Below are 21,903 nucleotides of genomic sequence, written 5' to 3'. Positions count from 1 at the left end.
CACCTGTATAAATCCCAATTTGGGCCTCAATATTAACTTGACGCTCAAACAAGTCAAAAACCTTGCACTTTACGCCTTTACTAAAATATAAATGATACTATTCAACCAAATGTTTTATAAATTAAACTAACAAACCAGAAACTGTCGACAATTTTCTTATTTTAAAATAATTAGTTTTTAACAATATAGTTTTCAATCTCATCACGCGTTAGAAACAAGTGCGAGCCTGTTTTGTTGAAAGATGGCGGCAGATTTGTGGATTTGAGAACACAATTAACAAAATTAATAACAATGCCTCCGAAAGATCTAGGGCCACTTCTGTCGGCCCAAAAGGAAGCAGATGTTCTAAAGAAAAAGGTACACCGAACATTATTGTTTGTTCATGGGTTAGCCTACTTAGCCATGGATGCAATACTAGAATTAATCGATCTCCGATTCATTGAACTTGAAGCCCCCAAACATGTCTCGTAGACTTAAGACCGTGGCCACACTGCCCCCCTACCTTTCATAATAAAAAATTGGCAATGCCAGTGGTTCAGTAGATTAGTGGTTAAGCCATCATACATAAGGTTGATCCGTACTGGGTTCTCATCCAGGTACCAGCTCCGACCTACTCCTAGAGTGAGGTTTAACTAAAGTCTGAACGAAATTGTTAACAACTACGATAAATTACTCGCCCAACTTGGTAGGTCTTTCCTTGGCACTGTCATGTATAAAGAACATTACAAATACTTATAATAAAGGGTTAGGGTTAGAGAGTGCCAAAAGAAATTTCTTTCCCTACCTTTAATCACTGTTACATTTCCCACACATTTTGTCCAGGCACAAGACTGACAAGTTCAACGTTGTGAAAAAGCCATTACAGTGACACAAATTCCACATATGAGACTAACAATGTCACCAGTATTGACTTCGCTACGATAGCATAGGGCAAAATACATGCAGTTTTCAGCTGTCTGCCATTTTGCTTTTTTATGGAATACTCTTCAAGAGGAGTGAAAGCCTCCAAAGTATGTGATATAATTAATATAAAAACAATGATCTCTAGTGGTATCTTTAAACAAACAAATACTACTAAAAAAATTAATATGACGTCATCACGTTTGCTTAGAACTATATCATACAATGTTGCGACGCTGTTAGATTAAGTCATATCCTTTCACCCCTCTTGGAGAATAAAAAGTCAAAATGTCAGCCGGCACAAAATTACATGCTTTTTGCCCTATGCGATCTCAACGAAGTCGACATAGCTGACATGGTTATCATCTAGTATGTGGAGTCTGTGTCATTGTAATGGTTTTTCCAAGAGTTCTGTCTGGAGAAAATGTGGGTAAAATCTAACGAAAAATAATAGTCGGAGAGCAATTTATCGTAGTTGTTAACATTTTGGTTTGGACTTTAGGCATACTCAATGCATAGGTAATATTTTTTAATAATTAAATTACTACAACTAGTACAATCAGTACTATCAAAAGGTATTGGAAAGACTTCCATACTTAAAAATCTCATAGGGTATATTTTGACGGAATTAACTGAACGTCTACGGAATAAAACAAAGATTTAGTCATGGATTCAAACTCCAGACCATTGGGACTGTAGTCGAATACTCCAACCACTCGACCTTGCAGTGGATCAACAAATGAAACTGCATTTTAATACTTATAAATCTCATAGGGTGTAATTTGATTGAATGTACTCATTCTGTCTTCTGTGCTTTATTTTTTCCAAATGTTGGTTTTATATAGAACAAATTGTTTTAAAAGGTATTGTATATAATTATTGCTAACCCTAACCTTAAACTAATTCTAACAAATATTTCTTTAAAATTGTTAGGGGGAAAATAAGGACGATTTGCCAATTATTATTAAGGTTGACGACAGTCACTTTCTGCACCCTTGTTTTGGCTTCATACACACTATATATAACATATCGAACAGTAATTTTTTGATATGATATATTTGACAAAAGGTACTTCTTTATTTTGTTAATCTTTAAAATTTAAACTTACTATATTGTTCAGAATTATGAAAAATAAAAAATTACCAACCTGTAAACAGTGTTGTCTGGTTGTTATAGAATTTTGATGGAGAGAAAGGTTAGTAGACCAGGTTTTATTTTAATGTGGTGAAGTATTGGAATAATATAGCTAATTTTAAATTTGAATGACATCAGTATTCCAATGACGTCACTTTACAATTCCTTACAATAACAAACTGGGTACATGACGTTTCCGTGTACCATTTTATGTAATATAGTTTTCAAATGAGATTACTGTAAGATACATTCTAGTTTTTGTGTACAAAGCCAAAACAAGTGTGCGAAAAGTGACTGTCGTCGACTTTAGTAAATTATTGTAAATTATGGTTCTGCTCAATGATAAAAATATCCACCTTCCTCTCCCACATTAAGGGCTAAGGTTAGGATCCTTCTTTATATTGATAGGGTTAGGGTGATGTTCTGTCTTTATATGAATATAATGGTGGGGTGAGGGATGACCGGTTGGCAGATGTTTTTCTCATTTGTGTACTGCAAAGTAATATAGGGTGTATACTACCAAATCAAATCCCATAGACGACAATAGTAACATATGCGGCTAAAACTCCTACCTGCAACGTATCAACCGACATAAACACCACGGATATAAATACTACCACCCCTTACACTTAAAGTGAATCAGAAAAAAATGGGGGTCAAGCTGCTCGTTTCTGAGATAACGGGTAGCGTCTATGACTACCCTAGTTTCGCACAAAATTTGAGTACTTTTTTTTACAGGTACCCCATACATGTTTCAAGCACAAGGCTACTTGACACATTGGTACTAGATGAAATAAAATTGCACATTTATTTTACCCAGATGAAACTATTATTTTTTACAACCAACACACTCACATTTATAACCAATCACAGGACTTGTGGTGTTCACTTCTCTATCAAAAGTTGGGTGCACCTCGAACTTTGACCCAGCCGGAAGTTATTTGGTATAGTACTACCTATACTGATAACATACATTTTTCAAAAAGTATCCAGCTATGTGTCTTTATGACAACCAGGATCTGGTGTATTCTGACATAAACTGACAACCTCACTGAAAGTGTTGTTTCTACAGTGCAACCTAATATAATGTACACCTCAAAAAGCATATATATTGCATATAGTTTTGTAAAAATGTAATATGTCATATTAAACAACAAAATGTTTTAAAATAAAACTCCTGAAGATATTTACTTTCAGTTGGGTGTGTGTACTCAGGTATATATGTAGAGACAACAAAGATAGTCAGAGTACCTCTACCCCTTTAAAGAATACCATTAAAACACATGCACTTGATTGACCCCTAGATTATGAAGACCTTAACAGGCACATCAAAGAAATATCAGTATTAAAAAAATACACTGTCTGAGGAAGGAAACACAAACATGACTGTACCAGTATGAAGTAATGATTTAATGTCCTGAACATTAGTGTTGGGAGGAAATCCTGTATGCTGGGTGTGGGTATCTTCAAGTTACCCGGTGTGGGAATTTCAAATCCATCGGCCATGCTGATTTTCATAATGAACCATCAAAACCATTGGCAGCCACCAATATTCCTGACTATATTTTATTTATAGCCTACTGTAGTTGGAGGTTTTAATAGTTGTGATATCTGGAATAATCATGCAGCTTTAACACATTTATTTTTGATTAATTACTGAAAAAAACTATTTTTAAATGACAAAATTACCCGAACATCTATTTTCTTGCATTATTTTCTAATCCGGATGAATACAATATGTACATTAGATGTATTCCTACAATCTGTAATCCAGCATTTTAATTAGCTAGTAACATTAGGTAATACAGCTTTAACAATAAAATAAATTATCAACTTAATCCAAGGCAGATAATCAAATCTGAAAAAATTGGTTCTGAATCTAGTATAAACTCAAAATGCTTTTCATGAGAGCTAACTAAGTGATTATTAAGAAACAAAAATGATCTGGAGATCTAAGTATATGTTTAACAACCTTATTGTTATGTACAAATAAGAACAGAAGGCACAATAGTGACAACAAATTTAATTATGTTTTTGGTAAAGTTTTTCTTCAAATTTACTTAAAATTTTGCATAAAACTACAAATTTGTCTAAAATATAACTTAGCACCCTATAAATATGTCAAAATGACAATAAAAATCAACTTCTTTACAAATTTGAGTTTTCAGAATTTCATACATAAAAAATTAACAATGTTAATGGAAACTAAAGACATTAACCCACTATTGGCACATGCTATTTTTAATATAAAAATAAATTGCTATTAAAATCTTAGTTCAGGTTGCCTATATATAATACCATATTTAAGAGCAGTTGTATATGGCAAGTCAAATACCATGTAAAAAGAAATTATTGAAATCTTTACAGTATGAATTATAGGCCAAAACCAACTTTTCTTCAGTGCTAACTTTGATTCAAACTCCATTCAGAGCCATGTACAGAGATTATTGTCAAGGTCAAGGTCATTGTGAACTTGCATGATCGAGTGATGGCTAATTAATCAACCAGTATAGTTTAATTAAATAAAATGACAAAATCATAATATTTTTTATTATGCACTGAATATGTGCTATAGGGTGTATACTACCAAATCAAATCCCATAGACGACAATAGTAACATATGCGGCTAAAACTCCTACCTGCAACGTATCAACCGACATAAACACCACGGATATAAATACTACCACCCCTTACACTTAAAGTGAATCAGAAAAAAATGGGGGTCAAGCTGCTCGTTTCTGAGATAACGGGTAGCGTCTATGACTACCCTAGTTTCGCACAAAATTTGAGTACTTTTTTTTACAGGTACCCCATACATGTTTCAAGCACAAGGCTACTTGACACATTGGTACTAGATGAAATAAAATTGCACATTTATTTTACCCAGATGAAACTATTATTTTTTACAACCAACACACTCACATTTATAACCAATCACAGGACTTGTGGTGTTCACTTCTCTATCAAAAGTTGGGTGCACCTCGAACTTTGACCCAGCCGGAAGTTATTTGGTATAGTACTACCTATAATCTCATATATGGGATCGATAGTGTAAGGGGGAAAATAAGGAAGTCTTTCCTTCCTTAATTTTTGAATTATTTTTATGTTTTTACAGGTTGCCCAAGTTATCAAGGAAAGCAACAAGACACTTGACAATAGAAAGCTAAAAGACAAGGAAGAAAAACTGAAAGAACTTTATAAAAAGTATGCTACTGTTGATTGACATGGTTAATTCTTTGTCTTTAATATTATGTTCATTTGTTTTAAAAAATTAAAAAAATCAAAACAAACACCATTTAAAACTTTTTTCTTCTAAACTCTGTCAAAATTCTTTAAAATTTAAATTGTTTTCCCTTTATAGCTTAAATATGGTTAACAGTTTATTTCAAAAGATAAAATTTATTAATGGTAATTTAAAGATTGAAAGATTGACTGATAAACAAACTAGAATCGTTGCAGAAATCATAAAATTTAGTAGAATTTATTACATGAATATATTATAAGAATATCTGACGTACCATAATGTTTTAGATTTAAATGCTATATTTAATTTATGTATCAGATATGTATCAAGTTGATTACACATGTAAGTTCTCTGCTTTCAGTTGTCTTGATGTCAAACAGGAGGTTACTGTGCTTCTGGAGAAAGTAAAAAGTCTTACTGAGGTATAAAATCCTTAATAAAACTTCATGCATTAAATGCATTTTTGTGTTTATATCCAATTAAGCAGGGGACAATATTTTAAAATCTGAGGTAACTGGAAGTCGGTTCACGTGGTTTTTACCTAGGTAACCGATTGTTCGGTTCCGTGAATTATATTTGCATAACCCGTGGGTTACTTGATCGGTTGTTGCCTCAAAATTGCGTTGAAATTATATTTTAAATACATAGTTTTTAGCTCAAACAAAAAGTTAAAACAAAATACAAAAGAATACATATTACAAAACAGTTTCTTCAATGTTTGCTTAAGTTAACAATATTGTAAAAGGAATGAATATCAGCCCAGGTACTGAAAGAAAATAGATACATAATCATTTGGACGGATTCCTTTTTTTCACCTTATCGATGGTACTTCTATACTACAGTGACGTTCCAAATGTTTGTTTTGTAAAGCTCATTATGCGATGTTAGTATTTTTCAGTTTTTGTGACACTTTGATTCCTGTTTACGTTAAAATTGTTTTCATCATATGTAAAATTATAGGCAATCCAATATTATGTCTACATATATATTCCTTTAGAGATAAAATAGCAGCAGATAATTCAGTTGTTCACTGCGGTCTGTGCACATTTCTTTAAAACTTTTGTCTTGACTCTGTACTGAGCATTTACTTTAGACTGGTCGCGAGTTACAACTGTTGCAATATAATGTTGTTTACTGGTTTGTTGCACATCAAGTATCTAAAAATCTGTCTAAAACATTTGTCGGAATACTAATAGTATGTCTGCATAAATAAACTTCCTGTAATTGTGAAGTTTGCAAGTTTTAATTTCTGAATGTCTACAGGTCATGACGTAACCGATTTGCGTTCGCATAAATTTAATTTTGCGTAACCAACATGCGAACAGAACAGTGGTTCGCGTGAAATATTGTACATGCTGTCCTGGGAACACATAAATTATCACAGCTGTCTGAGGGGTACTGTTAGTGGCAAGTGAGCGAGAACTACACCTTACCATTTATAGGCATCGAATTAAGCAATGTGTTTGGTAACTTATGTACATGTATCCACAAAATACAGACCTATAGTCCGTCCCATCCAATAGAAATGTTTTTTTGTGTAAATAATTTCGGTTTGGTTTGACGTAAGAAGAAAAGTAAAACTGTTTAGGAAATAACAAAAAACAACAATTTTTGTGTGCAATAAAAAAAATATTTGATTCAGAAATAAATAAAACTAATACATACCATAGTAAGAAAATGAAACTTGCAGCGTTATGGCCACCATTTTGGTTTTATGGACTGGTTAGTCTTGATACAAGATAACTCTATTTGATTAATGTCACTACAGAGGGAGCAATAAGAAAATAATCAAAAGTTATATCATATAGCAAGACTACCAGTCCATAAAACCAAAATGTGCCATAACGCAGTAAACGTCATTTTCTTACTATGGTATGTAATACAGTTTTATTTATTTTCAAACCGAATCTTTTTCAAATTGCACACAAAAATGGTAGTTTTTTGTTATTTCCAAAACACTTTTATTGTTCTTTTTACAACAAACCAAACCGAAAATATTTACAAAAACAATTCTGTAGAAGGATGGGACTGACTATAGTAACTTATAGGTTACAACATATAATTTGCATTTCCATTATTATAAAATCCCTTTACCGATACTTTGTTATTCATATATGTCAGTTCTCATTGCACTGATAATCTATGTATATTTAAAAACACTCACTTTATGAAAATTTAAGTGTAGTTTAGCGAAGAACGAAGTACTGTTCTTGACTTTTTTTTTTTTTTTTTTTTTTTTTCTTCTTTTTTTTCTTTTTTTTTTCTTTTTCATTTTTATTCGATCTTACATTCACATATTTAAATACATACAGTACATCTACACAAAACTATGATTGTCACATTAAAACAAAATATATATCCATGAATATTATACAAACTTACAGATATTGCTTGATACCTTTATGAAAATGAAGCCTGCTCAATATTTTCCCATTTTGTTCTTATTCTAGAAGCCTTTCTCGACTTTCTTGACGTGTGGTAACCTGAATGACCATAACTTATTTCAGTGCCTGATTTAGCCATTAAAAGTCACTCTTGGTGGGAGTTGAACCCAGTACCTACCAACCCCAAGGATGATAGCTTAGCCACTACACCACTGAGGTTGATAATAAAACTCTTCTAAGTAACTGTGTGTAATATCAGGTGCTTTGTTATGGAAAAATGACAAAGTAGCTGTGACAGTGGGAGTATAATGTAGCTCAGCAGTAGAGCACTTTCATGAGATGCCGTGGGTCTTGGGATCAATTGCTGTCGGGGACCCCTCATGATTTTTCTTCTGTCTCAACCAGTGCCTCATGACTAGTACATCAAAGGCTGTGGAATGTGGTGTCCTGTCAATAGAAGAGTGTGTATATCATATGATTTGTAACAAATGTACATGGTTTATCAACATTATGGAGGCATTATTATTTGTTTTTTCTGATTTTTTTTTTTCACATTTAATTACTAGTATCATGATGAATACACAAGTCATGCTCCTAAAATATTCTAAAATGTTAAAGTTTTCCCCCCAAAATAACCTGGGCATTTTGTGAGACTGAGACGGTGGCCGCCCAATTGTCTGTATATGACTGAAAATACATTTTGGTACAGATGGTGAAGATACTGTGGAGGAAATATTAACAATGTAGATATGATAATGTAGTATAATTTAATTTTGCTTCAATTCTATCAGGATCAAGAACCAAAGAAGTTAAAGCGATATGTGGCAATGAAAAATCAGGAAGTGAACAGAATTGATGTTTGGCAGGTAAATATACCTTCTTTCAAAGTTTTTTCATGTTATACTATGTCCTATTAATCCACACTGTATGATTTTAACTATGGTTTAATACTGTTGTATAATTATTTTTCACAGAATCAGCTGACTAATACCATGAGCAAGTTGTTGCCAAATGAAATTGAAGAAGAGTACTTAAAGTAAGTACAACATATACATGTTTAATCATAAACAGTCTACAACACTTAACTAGTGTCATGGCACCCTTAAAGTTTAAACAAAAAACAGTCTACAACACTTAGCTAGTGTCATGGCACCCTTACAGTTTAAACATAAACCAGTCTACAACACTTAGCTAGTGTCACGGCACCCTTACAGTTTAAACATAAAACAGTCTACAACACTTAACTAGTGTCACGGCACCCTTACAGTTTAAACAAAACAGTCTACGACACTTAACTAGTGTCACGGCACCCTTACAGATTAAACATAAAACAGTCTACAACACTTAACTAGTGTCACGGCACCCTTACAGTTTAAACATAAAACAGTCTACAACACTTAACTAGTGTCACGGCACCCTTACAGTTTAAACAAAACAGTCTACGACACTTAACTAGTGTCACGGCACCCTTACAGATTAAACATAAAACAGTCAACAACACTTAGCTAGTGTCATGGCACCCTTACAGTTTAAACATAAAACAGTCAACAACACTTAGCTAGTGTCACAGTTTTAACAAAATACAGTCTGTATACCAGTGACACATTGTTGAAGTATGTCTGCACATGTTTGTTGACAGGAAATTAAAGAAAGAAACTGAAGAAGGCAGTGAAGATGCTGAGGATAAAGAAGATGATGAAGAAGAAGAGGACGATGAAGATGATGATGAAGAAGAAGAAGAAGAGCAGCAACAAAAGAACAAAAAACAAGAACGTATGATTTGTTTGGAATGCAATTTAATATTGTTCTGAGTAACCTTGCTGAGATGAGGAATATTGTTGTTAAATTGTAGGTTAATTGTTGTATGAGCTCATATTTCTGTGGAAAGCTACACATTAAAGACTTCTTGTGAATAACTTGTGAATGATAGGTGATGGCAGCATGGTAATCTCTTACAGCTTGACAATATGTCACAATGATGTGCTTAATTTACAAATATTATTTCTAGTTAAACAAAGTGCTGAGCAAATATTAATTGCCATAAACTGATTCAAAGCATTCTGCATTGATTTTATTCTTATTTTAAACCCTTTTAATTTTTTTATCCCTGTGTATTGTTTTCTCAATGAATGTGGTTTTTTTTTAGCTACGGCATCACCAAGTCAACAGAAGGCAAAAGCTAAAGAAGAAGAAGAAGAAGAGGAGGAAGAAGAAGACGATGAAGAAGAAGATGATGAAGATGAAGAAGGCAGTGAAGAGGAAGAACCTGAAAAGAAACCTCACCCAAAAGAGTACTCATAGTTTTACTTTTTGTGTAATGTGGATTCTAATTCAAATTCTTTTTTAAAACAATTTATATTCCATTATTGAATGAAGTGAACTGGCAAGCAGGTTGTATTTCTATATAATTAAATTGTCTTTGTGTCTATACACTTTATGGCAATCTGATTGGTCCAGAGGTGCTTACTTTTTTTCATTCATATCTTGATGAACTGAAAAAATTTAAGCCATGCCTACTACCCCCCCCCCCCCTCCCCCCGACTCGCACTACTTTTGTGAAACAAGCCGGATTATTCTGGCAATCATATTTAGATATTTTGAAGAAAACACACGTGAAAGCTACAAAAAATTTATACGATAAATTAATGGAAAATGCTATAGCAGAATAGACATGTAGATCTATATGCATTGATTTAAAAAAACAACAAAACCTCTTCGCTAATCATGACATGAGACTCAGTCTGTGGCCAAAGAAATCGTGTAGGAAACTTCATGCCTGTAACTTACTTGTAAGCGATGTTCTACAGCTGTTGGCGAAAATTAAACGGTTCGACTGAGAGCATAAGTGTTAGACACGTTCCCTTCATTCACTTTCATAAAATATAAACTAAACACGAAGAGGACATTTCCTTCCAGTATAGCTAAATGATCCGTAAAAATGCACAGCAGCTTGAGGAAATGACATCATTTACAAAAAATCACCTGATTCAAATAATAGTGAATGAATGTTTGCATTCTTACGCGACATAAGTATCAATAAAGTTTACACAAACAATACTACAGGCGTATTTAAAGCTAAACAAAATAAATTCAGTTATGTATTGTTAAAATATGCATATAAATTTAATTATAAGATTTGACCGCAATTATATTTTGGTTCATGCAAGTATGAACCGAAAACACGATGTGCACAATTTTGTATGACCTCTACGTGGAGGTGTGTACATTGTTTTTTCAGTTCATATTTGTATGAACCAAAAAATAATTGCGGTCAATTCTTAAATAAATGACTCATTAATGCAGGTTTATATATTACTTTTACCTGGCTAATTGAAATTGCAGAATATTATCTAAAATTTATCTAAAATTACTGTTCCCTTTTTTATGTTTAATACATGTATCTATTATCAAATAATATTAATATTAAAAAAAATCCATATTTTTAATTTTTCATACTTAATTATTTTATATTGTACATACCTTTTTCTTTTTAGTATGAAATACATTTTGATGACAAAAACCAGAGTAAGCAGAAGCACATTAAATTTGCCAAACTTCGTTTTTGTATAAAATACATTTTGATGTATGACAAAAACTAGAGTAACCAGAAACACATTACATTTGCCAAAATTGATAATAATCAGCTATCAACTCCTGAAAATTAACGTGATATTGTGCAAAAAAACTACTTTTTAAACTAAACATTTACTGGTATTCACCACGCAAAAAAGAAAAACTACAACTGCCATTATCAAGATTAGTGTTGATCAGTATTATTCTATTATTGTTTCCAGTTGGTGCCATGTGCAAAATGATGGTAAATATGAGTGAATGTACTGTATGTGGTACAGTGTGTCAGCTTGCATCATCGGAAGGTTAAGCAAAACATTTTAAATAACATGCAAGTTAATAGTAAAAGAGCTGTAACAGCCCTTAATATTTTACACTGCATAAAAACTAGGGTTAATGGCTTTAAAGTTAAATACTGATGATAAACTTCACTTTTAGATATTTTGCTTTCACTGCAACTGTTTTTCAGGAAGGAGAAGGTTGTCAGTGAGAAAGGCAAACCTGATGCTAAAGTAGAAGAGGATGAAGAGGAGGAGGAGAGTGTTGAGGATGAAGAGGAGAGTGTTGAGGAGGAAGAAAGTGAAGAAGAAGATGTTGAGGAAGAGGAGGAGGAGGATGAGACTGCCAGTGGAGAAGAGGGAGAGGAGGATGTTCAAGGTGTAAGCCAGCAGGTACGTTTTACCTCAGTGTTTATCATCTAGATATGTGAACTCATGATGTTGTTGAAACGAGTCATCAAGTTGATGATTTTGTGCCATCACATTGATTTACATGTATATCAACTGTTGGTTAAGATTTGGGTAGTGAAGTTTATTTGAGTGACCAATTAAGAGTCATCAAATTGTTGATTTGATTCATTACAGGGCTAGCTCTGGGTGAGTAGAAAATTAGGCCAAATTATCTATTAAACTTAAAAAATTGCAGAATCCTAGTTATTTTCTCACAGATTTAAAAACAATTAATATATGAATTTATATCGCCAAATTAAATTAAAATTCATCATTTGTTCTTAAAATTCACAATTGGCAATTTTTAGTGAGTGCCAAAGCTAACCCAAATTGTTGATTCACATCATGAGATTGTTGATTCCAGTTATGAAATTGTTGATTCAAGTTGACAAATTATTGATTTGAATGATTTAGTTTGATCAAGTTGTTAATTAGTAATCCAAGTTATTTCAGTCAAGGTTTTGATTTTAGTGCTTTGATTCATCAAGTTGGTGATTTATCAGGATGCCAGAAGTCATCAGGGTGTTAAGTGATTTGAGTTATCAGATGTTGATTTGAGTCATTCGGTTATTAATTCAAGTTCTTAATTTGCCATTGTAGATTTTTACAATTATTTTAATGGAGGTTGAAAATGTATTGTTCTTTGTATGAAATTATTCCCAATAGAATTATAGTTAGAACTAAAAAAAAACCGAAACTCCAGTGTTAAGTGTCAAACTGCTCTCACTTGCAATTTGTCTTTTTGTGGGACACTGTTATTTATTTACTAATTTCTATTATAAGCCAATACATATTGAGAAAAATATTTGAATATATGTTTTTCTAATAAGCTTTGTTTATTGTATCTATATGTTTGTTTGTTTTTTAAATTTGATCTACAGTGAAATTTTTTGAGAATTATTTGTATCAAATACATGTTATTTTGAAAATAATACGTTTTGTATTTTAGTTGAACCAGTTTATAGCAACCGCACCATTTATGAAAGAACAGGATGGTGATCTTGGCTTTGTTAAAGGAGACATTCTGAATATTATAGAAATGTAAGTCATGTTACAGTTTTGTTTAACAACACCACTAGATCACATTGATTTTATAAGTCATGTATTTACAGTTATAAACCCTCAGCCTGAGACTCGCAAAAATCATGTAGGACTCTCTAGCATGGCTTGTACAAATTACATTGATTCTTCTTTGAAATGACACAGTCAACATATATCTTAAAGTCCTGGGAAACCATAGTCTTGAATAGCAATCTTTTCATGATTTCATGCAAAATATTTAGCATATCTTCTGTTCTACTGGAGATGCACAGCAGGGCTTGCTGGGTAGGTGGCATGCTCTCAAGATTTGCAAACAGGGAGTCCTTATGACGCTTAATTTTTTTAACCAAAATTGCACACTATCCCTTATAAACATTTAATTCTTTAGATCACAGCAATTTAATATTGCATGACAATGCTTCTTAAAGAAATCATGTGACATGGAATCTTACTAAGGAATTTCACAAGAAGGTTTTATTAATTTTATCATCCAATTACTGATTTAAAAAGTCTTAAAACCGTAAATAAATATTGATTAATTCACTCAAATATTAAAAATTCTGTTTTTGTAAATCTTACTTTGAAATATTCTAAAGGTCATATACAGTTTTCAGTTTCAAAAGTGTGCATATGGTTTTAACTCTTGTTTAGAAATATAAGTTACTGTTAAACAAATAAAGTTAAAAAGTGGAACAATGTTTTTAACTGTATATAGTTATATAGTTATAGTACATCAATGTTGGATAATTATTTCAGGAAAGGTGATTGGTGGATAGGTGAAAATGACAAAGGTGAACGAGGAAATGTTCCAGCTAATCTTCTACAGGTGAGTGAAAATTTCGCCAGACTGCACGTAGGTCACCACATTCTTGTACAACAGTAAACAAAGGTCCACCATATTTTAGGTTATTGTTTGTATAAAATTGACCACTTTTTATGTCACTACATAGATGTTAGACCTTGTGTAAAGATTTACAACTTTTTTAGGTCATTATATATTTGTTAGACCTTGTATGAAAAAATACCACTTTTTAGATCACTACATGTGTGTAAAAATTTATCACTTTTTAGATCAGTCACTACATAAGAGTTAGATTGTGTGTAAATATTTACCACTTTTTAGATCACTACATAGGTGTTACACCATGTTTAAAACAAATCTATCACATTTTAGGTCACTGCATACTATTATGTTAGACCTTGTGTAAAAACAATTACCACTTTTTATATCACTTTTTAGGACACTACATCAGAGATATTAGATTGTGTAACAGCTACCACTTTCTATGTCATAGGTGACAGACCGTGTGTAAATAGAGAATAACTGGTTACTGTCTTAAGATATCGGCTTTATCCTGCAAAGGTTAGAATGGCGAATGCAGCGAGGCCTGCATTCGCCATTCGACCAGAGCAGGATAAAGCCGATATCTTAAGACAGTAACTAGTTATTTCTTTTATCTTGCAATGCTACAGGAATTTTTGGAAAATCATTATTTAATCCATTTTTGTGTACGCAAATCGAGTATTGTCAACTTAGCATGGCTTTTGCAGTATGATGTCATACAAGATACATGACGTCATTCTTTGTAAGACGCTCGCTACATTCTGTCACATTAAAAAAACGTTTCTAAACTCTTAATTCATAAATAAATATACAAGTTTAGTATTGTTATCGTTCTTTGTATTTACAGCACTTCAACAAATAATTTAAAGAGTATGTTTATTGAAAATCTACTCCGAAATACTCGAGTCGAGTTGGGCTTATGTCACATGACCTATATTTTTCGTCAGTTACCAAAAATGAGATTTAGAAATCTTGCCAATGAATACAGTGATTGTGGGATAAAATGTACTACCTTTTAGGTTACTGCTTTAGTTGTTAGATGTATGTAAATATTTACTGCTGTGTACGTATCATCATTGTTTAAAATTGTTAGGCTATGTACGGTGACTGCATTGTTGTTTGTAGCAATTATATATATGTGATGTGATTAATTTATTATATGAAAATATGATATAAATGTTAAGATCTGAGCTTAAAAGAAATTGAGTGGGCCACCCATCCTGCAAACGTTCCCCTCACCCTTACTCACAAAATAATAGTGATTAAATGTAGGAAAAAATATCTTAATTAATACTAATAGTAAAAATGGAAATATTGTGACTGCTTCTGATTGCTAATTCAGTATTATGTCTTTTTGACTAAACATGTGTCCATTATCTTTCATTTAAAAAAAAAAAAAAATTCTTTCTTTTTTTTCAGAAATACAACAAGTACATAACAATTCAAAAGGATGATGGTAAGTTCCTTCCAGTACACTGAATGAAAAACAGGATTTATTATAATATAATATATAATATATAATGGAAACAGTATAGAACACTGAGATGACTGCATTGTTGTTAAACATGTAAATCTCAACAATTCTCATGAATACAATTGTTAACCTCATCATTTTGCAGTCAAATATTTAAAAGTGAAAAAAGACTTCACCATAGTTTTGTAATTTATTAAACTGACTTGATACACATCTTGAAATTATCCATTTAAATCTGTTGAAAATAATGTCTGAAACAATTGTTCAATATTACATTTTTAAAAATTCCAAACAGGTAAAAGTATGAAATTATCCTGCAGTTATTTACATAGAATTTCCCTGCAGTCTTCATTGTCCATGGGAGGAGGGCGAAACATAGCCCAGTGGTAAAGCGCACACTTGATGCATAGTCAGTTTGGGATTGATCCCTGTCAGTGGGCCCGTTGCATTATTTCTCGCTCCAGCCAGTGCACCACGACTGGTACATGTATATTAAAGGCTGTGGTATGTGTTATCCATCTGTGGGATAGTGCATATAAAAGATCCCTTGCTGCTAATCAAAAAGAGTAGCCCATGAAGTGTTGACAGTGGGTTTCCTCCTTCAATATCTGTGTTGTTTATAACCATATGTCCGACGTCATATAACCGTAAATAAAACGTGTTGAGTGCATCGTTAAATAAACCATTTCCTTCCTTCATTGTGCATGATTCGTGATATTTTTGTTAACCAGCGGAGGAAGAAGAAGAAGAGGAGGAGGAGGAGGCAGGAGATGGAGACACTTACCCTAGAAAGAAAAGGTTTCTCTTCATTATTATCTAATACTAAATATTTCATGTACAAAGTATTGTGTCCACAGGTCTTCAGATTTCGTGGAAATGGTCATTTCTGGTAGCATATCGCAGGGAAATGACGGAACTAAAAGTCTGTTAAGCTGTTATCCTGTAACATAATTCAAAATTAGCATGGTTACCAAAGACATTTTCTCATGGGTTCCAATGATCACAGTGCACAGAACAAAAAACATGTCTCCTATAAAATTTTAAATCTTAAAGTCTGTGCCCATGTTTATAAAACATTATAGAATCAGGACTTGAGGCTCACATGTATACAAGATTGGATTCATACTGTAAACAGGGGTAGCTCTGACACTCGCCAAATTCGCCAATTGAGAATATTTTAAAAACAATTGGCAAATTTTATTTGAATTTGGCAAAAATAAATTATGCAATAATCAATATTTTATTAGAAAATAACTGGATGTCTGCAGTTTTTGAAGTTTAATAGATAATTTGGTGAAATGTTCTACTTTCCTAAAACTAGCCCTGATAAATAATCTAGACTCTTAACTTTGTGGTATGGGATGTATCACAGTAGGGTAAAGCCCGAGGTATGATGATTTATAGAATCAATCAGCATCAGTAATCTCTGTCTGTTCACCCATCCCGACCATTGCCCCATGAATTCATCAAAGATGATCTTTCTACTGTTCTGTCTATGGGATGATGCATATTAAAGATCCCTTGCTGCTTTTCGATAGGGGTAGCCTATGTGGCAGCAGATGGTTTCCTATCTCTCTTCTCGTTCTAGCCAGTGCACCACGACTGGTATATCAAAGGCCGTGGTATGTACTACCTTGTTTGTGGGATGGTGCATATAAAAGATCCCTTGCTGTTAATAGAAAAGAGTAGTCCATGAAGTGGCGACAGCAGATTTCCTCTCTCAATATCTGTGTGGTCCTTAGCCATATGTCTTGACACCATATAACCATAAATACAATTGAGTGTGTCGTTAAATGAAACATTTCTTTCCTATCTCTCTCTCATTCTCTCTCTATTTCTCTGTCTCCATCTTTATGTCATGTTTGTAACTTTGAGACAGAGTTTACAGTGTTTATAATGCTTGTCAGTCTAGAAGAATTGTAACAGTCAGATCTTAATCATTCATATTTTTGTCTGATCAGATTATTAATTTTGTTATGGTCCATGAACTTAAGAGAGATGGAAGTTTGTAGGACATGGTAGGGGACATGTATTGCTTTAGGAGTACTCTCAGAATGCTTTTTAAATTATCTAATAAAGTAGTAGCTTAAGATAAAACAGTATCTGAATGACTCCGTTTTCTGGCTGCTAAACCTGGGGTTCAGGTTCATAGACTATTCACTAGAAACATGCAAGTCATATTATAATAACTATACTTGCTTAGATGTAACACTCATAGTGCTCAGACATATGGCAAGGGAGTTTGGAAATGGATGAACGTGGCAAAACCTGGATGAACGTGGCCAAGACCTGGATGAACGTGGCCAAGACCTGGCCAAGACCTGGATGAACGTGGCCAAGACCTGGCCAAGACCTGGATGAACGTGGCCAAGACCTGGATGAACGTGGCAAGACCTGGATGAACATGGCCAAGACCTGAATGAATGTGGCCAAGACCTTGTTTCTCTAATAGCTGTTTTTCATAAATGTTTTGAAAGCTTGAAATGTTATGAAAAAGATTTTTCAGACTTAGTAAATGTTTTGTGTTTATTAACTTAAAGTTCTTTACAATTTTCTGTCAGATTTAGTTTTGCAGATTATTTACAACTTGTGTTATTTATAAATTTTTGGGTTTTCTTTTCGACCTGTTCATCATAATTACTTCCCAGATTTATAAGAAACATTAATTACCTTTTTTAATTTTGCCAATTCCATTTCCATCAAAACCTTATGTAGTAATGGCACTTCTGTAAAACAATTTTTTCAAAATAAAAGTACATAACCATTAATGACATTTTTACATAATAATACAATCTAATTATTTCATTATCTGCAGTGATGGGTAAGTTTTTAACATGTTAGTATAGAATAGGATAGGAAATACTATACCCTTGATTATTTATTTATTTATTTAATTTTGTGTGTATAACTATTTGCATTACCTAGTGATCAATTTATGATTTAGGACATTACTTATGGGATGATCTCTTTGACTTATCCATTCTGTATAACATTCTGTGTGTTTACAATGTGCTTTAACTCGTAGCTTAATGTAAATATCTTTACTATTTAATAATTTTATCCCGTAAATATTATATTGAATTTTCATGACTTAATGACTTATGACTTTATAACTTTGTCCATCAGTAACCATCAGTTTTATAACTTTTTACTGACATATTTTACTTGACAAGTAACATTTATAAAAAAGGATTATAATGTTCCTGATTTCATGACATGATGATACAATTCCCTTACTTATCACGTATCCTGTTCTTATTTCATGACATGATGATACAATTCCCTTACTTATCACGTATCCTGTTCTTATTTCATGACATGATGATACAATTCCCTTACTTATCATGTATCCTGTTCTTATTTCATGACCTAGGTCACAGTATAGCTCTTCACATGTGTAAGTTTTATATCTGTTTGACAAAGTACTATAGGGTTATCATAAGTATTATTCTAGTGATTAAATTCTATTGTCCAAAATATAAAAATAATGCCTTTGTTACTGAGAATTTACAACATCTTGAATCTGATGTAATTGTTGGTATTAAACACTGATGAATAAGTATGCCAATTGATTTCCAAAGCAATAGTAAATTAGAGTTTGGTATAAAAAAAACATCATGAAAAATTTTGCCAGTTGATTTCTAAAGCAATACTAAATGAGTGTTATAAATCTCCCATATTTTCATTTCATCAGATTCAGAGTTCAGTAAAGGAAATTATGCATGCTCTAGTTCCATTTGAACTCAAATGAGTTTGTACCCTTCTTAGAAAATCATTAAATCAACATCTAACTTTGGTTTACAAGTGCCTCAGACCCATTAATTTTTTTAATTGACATCGAGAAATGGGCTGCTGATCATAGGACAGAATTGATAGTAGGTATGATGATAGTGATGCTGTTACAGTTTCATGAAATGGGACCCTGGTGTCATGGGTTGATTGATCATTCATTACATCAATGAAATGTTTTTATGCCTTCTTGATATAATGTTATCTCATTGCATCCTGCTTTTTAGATTTATTTGAAATGTAGTGAATGTCAAAGGCTTTTGGTAGAATTGTTCTGCTTGCTGCTTCATGACATAATGTTATCTCATTTTGGCCCTGCGTTTTGACTTTATTTGTAATGTAGTACATGTAAGTTTCTAAGTTTTTTGGTAGAATTGTTATGCTGGTTTTGACTTGGGTACAATGCCTGTTTAAAAATACAGTGAAACCTGTCTAAACCGGATCATACCGGGGACCTAATATTTATCCGATTAAATGGGATTCCGCATTATCCGATGTTTAGAGGGTCACGTTTTAAAATTTAGAAAATTTTACCATTTTAAAATTTTTTACCATGAAAGTTGGCTGGTTTAGACATGATTTCGGTTAGTTCAGGGTATGGTTTAAGACAGGTTTCACTGTGTTTATAATTTGTTTAATATGGTTGAATTGTTGATAGGGTTAATAGTTGACTTTTGTTTACAATGTATTGCAAGCATTCAAAGAAAATTTTATTTTTTATAAAACATATTGTATATCTGTAACATCTTTGTTATGAAAAAATACACATTTAAAATACTTTATGATACTTTATTGTACATGTACAGTATGTAGGCATCACAGCATCACATGACAAATTCCAAACTTACTACACGTACATGTGGATGTAAAGTTAAAATTGTAAGTTACATGGCCATTTTAAAAATATATTTCACATTTTTGTTTCATGGTTAAAAATTGTAATAATTTAAAAATAATAATGCAGTACACAGCGCTCAATTTTTACGGTCGTCCGGTCGTCTGTTACGACGTAATATTCAGTCGGGCAACTTAATTCTATGATACTAGTTGACCGTTGGACGACTGACTTTTTTTTTTTACACCAAAAGGTGAGTTGTTTAGCATAATAATGTGTAGTTTTCTTGCCCACAATTGCTTTTAAATTGTCGTTATCTAAACTTAAAGCGTCAGTCTATCAGTGGAAATCACGTGGGTTTGTTTGCCACTCGGAAATCCTCTGCCGATTCTGTGTGACATCGGGGGAAATCGTAATTGGCTGAAGTATTCCAAATAGTAAACATTTCAGTGCATTCGATTGGAACATAGAGTGCATTCGATTAGAAAATAGCTGATGTATCGCCAAATCACAAAATTAGCAATTAGGCCCTATGTGTACATGTGTATAACTACAAACATTTAAAAACATTATTAAAAAAGTAATGTATTTTATTGTCAGACAGTACATATTACATTTTGCATTGACAAGATATTAATTCCAAAACTATTGGTTGCTGTTTTATTGGAATATAAATATAACTCTAGTTTCAAAACACGGATGAAATCAGGGCAACAAATTTTTTGGAGGGGCAACCTCAATGTGAACCTCTGGGCAAGCGACCAAAATCCTTAAAATTGAGCACTGAGTACATACACTTATTGTACACTGATTTTAATACTGGCAATTTAAATAAATGTGATAATAAAAAACATATAACAATAAGCTAGTTTGAAGCAATGTACATGTATTTTGATTTGTATTTGCCATTTGTAATGGTTTCTGTTTTGCTCTTTGCTTTTGTTCTGCTAAACATGTATATTATCTATATTATATAAAGTTCTGTTTGAAAATTTGAAAGGTGTGAATTTTAGGTAAAGATACTTGATAAAGTTGTTTCTTACACACCCTTGCTAAGAACATACGTTATTTATGACATTACATGCCAATAAAATGTGTGTTATTGATGTCAAGACATTTGCAGGGATTCTAGAATTTTTACAAAATTCACTAGCCACGGGATCAGTGATTTAAAAAAAAATACTAGCCACGATTAAAAATTCACTAGCCCTACTTTACTTAATACAGTTTTACTAATAGTAATAATCAGATATGTTAGCTAAAGAGGGAGAGGGAGATTAAACACACTAATATTGGGGGGTGGGGGTGGGGGTAGGGGAAGGATATTCATATTTACCAAATAAACTTCAATGCAGCATTTAACAACTTTTTTTTTCACTAATCGTCGTGCATGGCAGTAGTTATTTACTAGCCCAACATTGAATATCACTAACCATGGTAGTGGGACTACCATAATCTAGAAGCCCTGACAATTGATTGGCTGCTCCTAGGTAATGACCTGGTCATCATAGCCATACCAACCAATGAAATTCATTGCATGGTGATGTACCAATTAACTTTAAGCACAAGTGCTGTAAATATGTTTTAGTTGGAAAATCTGTTTAAATTTATTTTAAACAGGAATTTTGGGGACATATCCATTAGATACCTTTTATCTTCAGGGAACATTTTCCACAGATTGATACACAGTTTTAAAACATTCAACTGACTAGAAATATCACTAATCAAGCTTTAAAACAAAAAGGTTCCCTGATCTTACAACTTATATAAATGTGTTCCAACTTGCCTTTGCTTGTCTGTTGTGTTTTCAAATAACTTGTAGGTTAATAGCATCGTACGGCAATCATGTTGTATCATTATGTATATTATGCATATTACTTTTGAAGTGTAATATTTATTTTGCAGACATGGAAAAGCATTGTGGGGTAGTATTAAGAAGGCTGTAACTGAGGTAAGTTTA

The 21,903-nt window shown here is 32.6% G+C and overlaps 2 protein-coding genes across 2 annotated transcripts in view; both read left to right on the top strand.

Moving 5' to 3' along the window:
* Window positions 1-49: 49 nt before the first annotated feature.
* On the top strand, window positions 50-8,702 carry LOC121370093. The gene is made up of 5 exons (XM_041495194.1): window positions 50-357; window positions 5,150-5,238; window positions 5,640-5,700; window positions 8,454-8,528; window positions 8,637-8,702. The coding sequence occupies exons 1-5, from the start codon at window positions 292-294 to the stop codon at window positions 8,700-8,702; spliced, it is 357 nt and encodes a 118-aa protein (XP_041351128.1). The 5' UTR covers window positions 50-291.
* A 680-nt stretch (window positions 8,703-9,382) lies between these two features.
* Window positions 9,383-21,903, top strand: part of LOC121371492 (nephrocystin-1-like) — a 41,443-nt gene continuing 28,922 nt past the window's right edge. The window contains exons 1-8 of the mRNA XM_041497422.1: window positions 9,383-9,435; window positions 9,809-9,953; window positions 11,702-11,903; window positions 12,910-13,001; window positions 13,758-13,827; window positions 15,265-15,301; window positions 16,051-16,117; window positions 21,849-21,894. Of these exons, the coding sequence (XP_041353356.1) occupies window positions 12,940-13,001; window positions 13,758-13,827; window positions 15,265-15,301; window positions 16,051-16,117; window positions 21,849-21,894 (282 nt within the window). The 5' untranslated portion in view covers window positions 9,383-9,435; window positions 9,809-9,953; window positions 11,702-11,903; window positions 12,910-12,939. The remainder of the gene's footprint in view (window positions 9,436-9,808; window positions 9,954-11,701; window positions 11,904-12,909; window positions 13,002-13,757; window positions 13,828-15,264; window positions 15,302-16,050; window positions 16,118-21,848; window positions 21,895-21,903) is intronic.

Source organism: Gigantopelta aegis, chromosome 4 (assembly GCF_016097555.1).
Source record: "Gigantopelta aegis isolate Gae_Host chromosome 4, Gae_host_genome, whole genome shotgun sequence".
Classification (NCBI taxonomy): Eukaryota; Metazoa; Mollusca; class Gastropoda; order Neomphalida; family Peltospiridae; genus Gigantopelta; species Gigantopelta aegis.
The sequence above is the reverse complement of the archived record's forward strand: the minus strand, read 5'-3'. Positions and strand labels throughout refer to the sequence as shown.

Excerpts from the sequence above, each read along its gene's own strand:
- LOC121370093 (XM_041495194.1), top strand. The coding sequence starts at position 292 with ATGCCTCCGAAAGATCTAGGGCCACTTCTGTCGGCCCAAAAGGAAGCA. Across the intron at positions 358-5,149 it reads CAGATGTTCTAAAGAAAAAG|GTTGCCCAAGTTATCAAGGA; the intron begins GTACACCGAACA and ends ATGTTTTTACAG. Across the intron at positions 8,529-8,636 it reads ACAGAATTGATGTTTGGCAG|AATCAGCTGACTAATACCAT; the intron begins GTAAATATACCT and ends TATTTTTCACAG.